The following is a 4,682-nucleotide window of genomic DNA, read 5'->3' on the forward strand; positions in this document are numbered from 1 at the left end:
GAAAACTTCCAAAATGGAGGAGGCTGGGTGGCTCAGTCATTAAGGGAATGCCTTCTGCTCAGGTCATGATCCCAGGGTTCTGGGATCGAGCCCCACGTTGGACTCTCTGCCGGCGGGAAGCCTGCTTCTCCCTCTCCGTCTCCCCTTGCTTGTGTTCCCTCTCTCACTACTTATCTCTATGTCAAATAAATAAAATCTTTTTTTTTTTTAAAGATTTTATTTATTTATTTGACAGACAGAGATTACAAGTAAGCAGAGAGGCAGGCAGAGAGAGAGAGAGAAGGAAGCAGGCTCCCCGCTGAGCAGAGAGCCCGATGCGGGGCTCGATCCCAGGACCCGAGCCGAAGGCAGAGGCTTTAACCCACTGAACCACCCAGGCGCCCCAAAATAAATAAAATCTTAAAAAAAAATTTCCAAAATGATGTAAACCTGATCAGAGAATTAGTGACGGAAAATATTCCATTTGTAAATGTAGCCATAACTTTCTAGAGAGGAAGGTGTTTAGTGTTTGTTCAGACCAGCAACTTCCTCTAAACCCCCTCAGCCAAGGAATTTAGAGGTGGAGAGTAGGCAAGAATATGCAATATGGACCTGTCATGTATTTTTCTTCTTTAATGCAATAAAGATAAACTTGGCTTTCTCTTAGATTTTCTTCTCCTTACTATTCCTACCCAGGATGCCCCTACCTTCAGCTCTACAATTCCAACTCAGATACCTGGACAACTTTGTCTATAAGAACTCCAGCCCAGGGGCGCCTGGGTGGCTCAGTTGGTTGAGCAGCTGCCTTCGGCTCAGGTCATGATTCCAGGCTCCTGGGATCGAGCCCCGCATCGGGCTCCCTGCTTAGCGGAGAGCCTGCTTCTCTCTCTCCCTCTGCCTGCCGCTCTGCTTACTTGTGCTCTCTATCTCTCTGTCAAATAAATAAATAAAATCTTAAAAAAAAAAAAAAAGAACTCCAGCCCAGAATCCTGCTGCTCCAGGGCATCTTTCTGGAGACCAACTGTATTTCATTTTACTTCTCTCCTTCATGTTTTGGTCAGTGGGAGGTGGCAACACTAACAGTGTGAAGAGCAGCAATGGAGGCAATGGAGAAAAACAGAGAACCATACCAAGTCCACCAACATATACACAGGCCCTGGCCTCTAAGAGTAGAGCATTTATTATCCATACCTGAAAAGTCAGAAATGGTGAGCTAAGAAATTGAGCTTTTTTCTTTCTCTTCCTATGTTACTAAACTTTCTAAGTTTATGGTTTTCTGCTCTTATTGGTTATTTCTTATGGAAGCAGAAACCCCCTGAGAGGATCCATCCCTTCATATCTCCTGATACTTTTCCATCCGACCACATCTTCTTTTAGCTTGGAAAGGGTAGAACTGGGTCTCCTGAAATTGTCACTATTGCTCAGTACTTTAGGGAACACCCCACTTGTGTTGCTCTTTAGTTCTTCTTTTCTCTTTTCCAAATTATTCATTTATTTCTAAAGTCAAAATTATGACCTTCTGAGATTTCATTTGAGTTCATCTCTTCCTTTCCTCAAGATGATCCCAAGGGTCTCTTTTCCAAAACTGTCAAACAACTCAGCATCATGGTCTAGTGGTTCTGAAGTCATATTTTCCCCATTCCCCCCAAACCTCTGTTGTGTTTTCTTGCTTCTGTTTCTTAGCTGATTTTCTCCTACCTACCACTCCTCCCAGTTTAGGTTCTCTGGGGTATGCATGATAAAATGAAGAGGAAAGCTCGACGCAAGGCAGAATATTGCTATCATTCTCTAGCCTGGTAACAGCTAAATTTCCATAAATGTATGTATATGTGTTCATTTATGAAGGGTAGTATTTGGATCTTAAATTTTGATATTTTCCCAAATAAGTGGATGCAAGAAGAGGAGCCATTAAATGGCAAATGTATCTTATTTTTCAATAAAATACATTGTAGCTTTACCACTACTGTAGCGAGTCTGTCAGTTTGACTGATGTTATTTTTATAGAAACTCATACAATTTTCATTACTGGTAAGAAATAAGAAGGCAAAGAGGCTGAATAGAGTCCATTTGTTTTTTTTTTTTTTCAAGGTTTGAATAGACTTTATTGTTACAAGGAGGACCCTAACAAGCAGGGACTTATAAACAAAATATATAGTCCCAGGATGTCACCATGGAGAAATCAAGAGGCCGTGATTACAGAATAGGTCACTGTAGTTGAAGGACATGATCCAGCGAAGGCCAGCCAAGAATGCAGCAGACATGATCAGGACAGGCCAGCGGTGGTGAGGTCACAGGGTGAAAGGACAGAACAGCTTTCTTCACTCTCACTTCTTGTAGCTCTCCAGATGTGACAGAACCCAGCCCAATGGCAGGAGGAAACACAGGAAGCAGGAAGTGAGCCCAATGGCAACATCCATGGTCCTGAGCTGCTCTCATGGTGGCTTGGAGTGGATCTAGGCACACAGCACCAGGAGCCTCCAGGCTAGGCCTGCCAGACCCCTCAGCAGCAGTGGTGTCAGTATGGACATGACCACACAGAATGACTGCAGACAGTGGTCACAGGAGCCCAAGATTGGGAAGCATTTCTTTATTAAAGAGTTCCTGCTTTGTGCCAGCCACTGGGACTGGAGCCAAGGATACATTCAAATTTGAATAAACCATGGTTCCTGCTTTCAAGATACAGCACTGTAAGCATCCTAAAAATAATGCTGTTTAATTTTTTTTCAAGATTTATTTATTTGAGGGGAGGAGGGGCAGAGGGAGAAAGAATCCTGAAGCAGTCTCTTTGCTGAGTGCAGAGCCTAAGCAAGTCTTGATACCAGAACCCTGAGATCATGACCTGAACTGCAATCAAGAGTTGGCTGCTCAGCCACTTTGGAGAACAGTGTGGAGATTCCTCAAAAAATTAAAAATAGAGGGGCGCCTGGGTGGCTCAGTGGTTTAAGCCTCTGCCTTCAGCTCAGGTCATGATCTCGGGGTCCTGGGATCGAGCCCCACATCGGGCTCTCTGCTCAGCGGGGAGCCTGCTTCTCCCTCTCTCTCTGCCTGCCTCTCTGCCTACTTGTGATCTGTCTCTCTCTGTGTCAAATAAATAAATAAATAAAATCTTTAAAAAAAAAAGAAATTAAAAATAGAGCTTCCCTATGACTCTGCAATTGCACTACTGGGTATTTACCCCAAAGATACAGATGTAGTGAAAAGAAGGGCCATCTGTACCCCAATGTTTATAGCAGCAATGGCCATAGTCGCCAAACTGTGGAAAGAACCAACAGATGAATGGATAAGGAAGATGTGGTCCATATACACTATGGAGTATTATGCCTCCATCAGAAAGGATGAATACCCAACTTTTGTATCAATATGGATGGGACTGGAAGAGATTATTCTGAGTGAAATAAGTCAAGCAGAGAGACCCAATTATCATATGGTTTCACTTATTTGTGGAGCATAACAAATATCATGGAGGACATGGGGAGATGGAGAGGAGAAGGGAGTTGAGGGAAATTGGAAGGGGAGGAGAACCATGAGAGACTATGGACACTGAAAAACAACCTGAGGGTTTTGAAGGGGCAGGGGGTGGGAGGTTGGGGGAACCAGGTGGTGGGTATTGGGGAGGGCACATATTGCATGGAGCACTGGGTGTGGTGCAAAAACAATGAATACTGTTTCACTGAAAAGAAATTAAAAAAAAAAGAAAAAAGAAAAAAAGAAGAGTTGGCTGCTCAACTGACTGAGCTACCTAGGTGTCCCAATTAGAAATAATTTAAAAAATGCTAGAAGAGGAGGAAACAATTTCTCGTGATGTGATCATCAGAGAATGCTACAAAGAGAAGTAAGACTTGAATTGGACTTTATATTGAAATGAGCACATTTCATATAAAAGCGTAGAAATAGGAATATGCAGGGTTTGGCTGAAGTAGAAAGCACATATATGTGAAAAGTGGGTGATAAGTGAAAAAGGCAGAAAAAGCATAAGCTGGAAACTCAGAACCCCTTATTCATGGTGTTGGTCCTTGATTGGACAGGATATAAAACTCCTAGGGTCGTTACCATAAAACTTTGTCCAGCTCAGATAGGTGACAGAAACTGTGGTCTTTGGCATGAGCTGAGTGAGTGGTATATATAAGGGTAAGTAGAGGTTAAGGAAGAAGAGTATTTGCATGGAAGAGGGCATCTGATCTGGGGCTAGTTAATAAATGCTTTGGAGCCTAGGGTCCTGAAAACTAGAATGAAGGCAGGGGTTAGAGACAAAAGAAACATGAACTTTCTCAGTACCACACAGAAACGCAAGCAGCAAAGAAGATAGTGTAATGGGAAATAGGAAAACCACCATTCTGGCTTTGCTAGAATTTGTTGCATGACCGTGGGAAGGCCATTACTCCTGTCCTGGCTTCAGTTTCCCTATCTGTGAAAAGAAAAAGTTTATTCAGCAATCATTAAAATACCTTGCAGTTTTGACATTGTATGTTGGATAGTTGAAGACCAGAGTTGTGGTAAAGGCTGAGCATGTCTACGATGGGAGTATGGGAGTGGGACAGAGGAGCCCAGAAAGCCCTGGTGCCTGCCTGAAATCCATTTTGTAGAGGAAAAAGACTTCCATTCCATTATCGTATAAAAATAATGTCAGAAAAATCTTTCCTGAAACTCTGAAGAGAAGGATAAGTCCAGAACATTGCTGCCTGTGTGCCTCAGTGGGCAGGGAG

General features: G+C 43.0%; 1 protein-coding gene across 1 annotated transcript; it reads right to left on the reverse strand.

Moving 5' to 3' along the window:
- Window positions 1–2,303: 2,303 nt before the first annotated feature.
- On the reverse strand, window positions 2,304–2,507 carry LOC125091285 (cytochrome c oxidase subunit 8A, mitochondrial-like). The gene is given in 1 exon segment (XM_047714741.1): window positions 2,304–2,507. A coding segment is annotated over 1 exon segment (204 nt).
- Between the last annotated feature and the right edge of the window lie 2,175 nt (window positions 2,508–4,682).

This window comes from Lutra lutra, chromosome X, assembly GCF_902655055.1.
Source record: "Lutra lutra chromosome X, mLutLut1.2, whole genome shotgun sequence".
In the NCBI taxonomy this organism is placed as follows: Eukaryota; Metazoa; Chordata; class Mammalia; order Carnivora; family Mustelidae; genus Lutra; species Lutra lutra.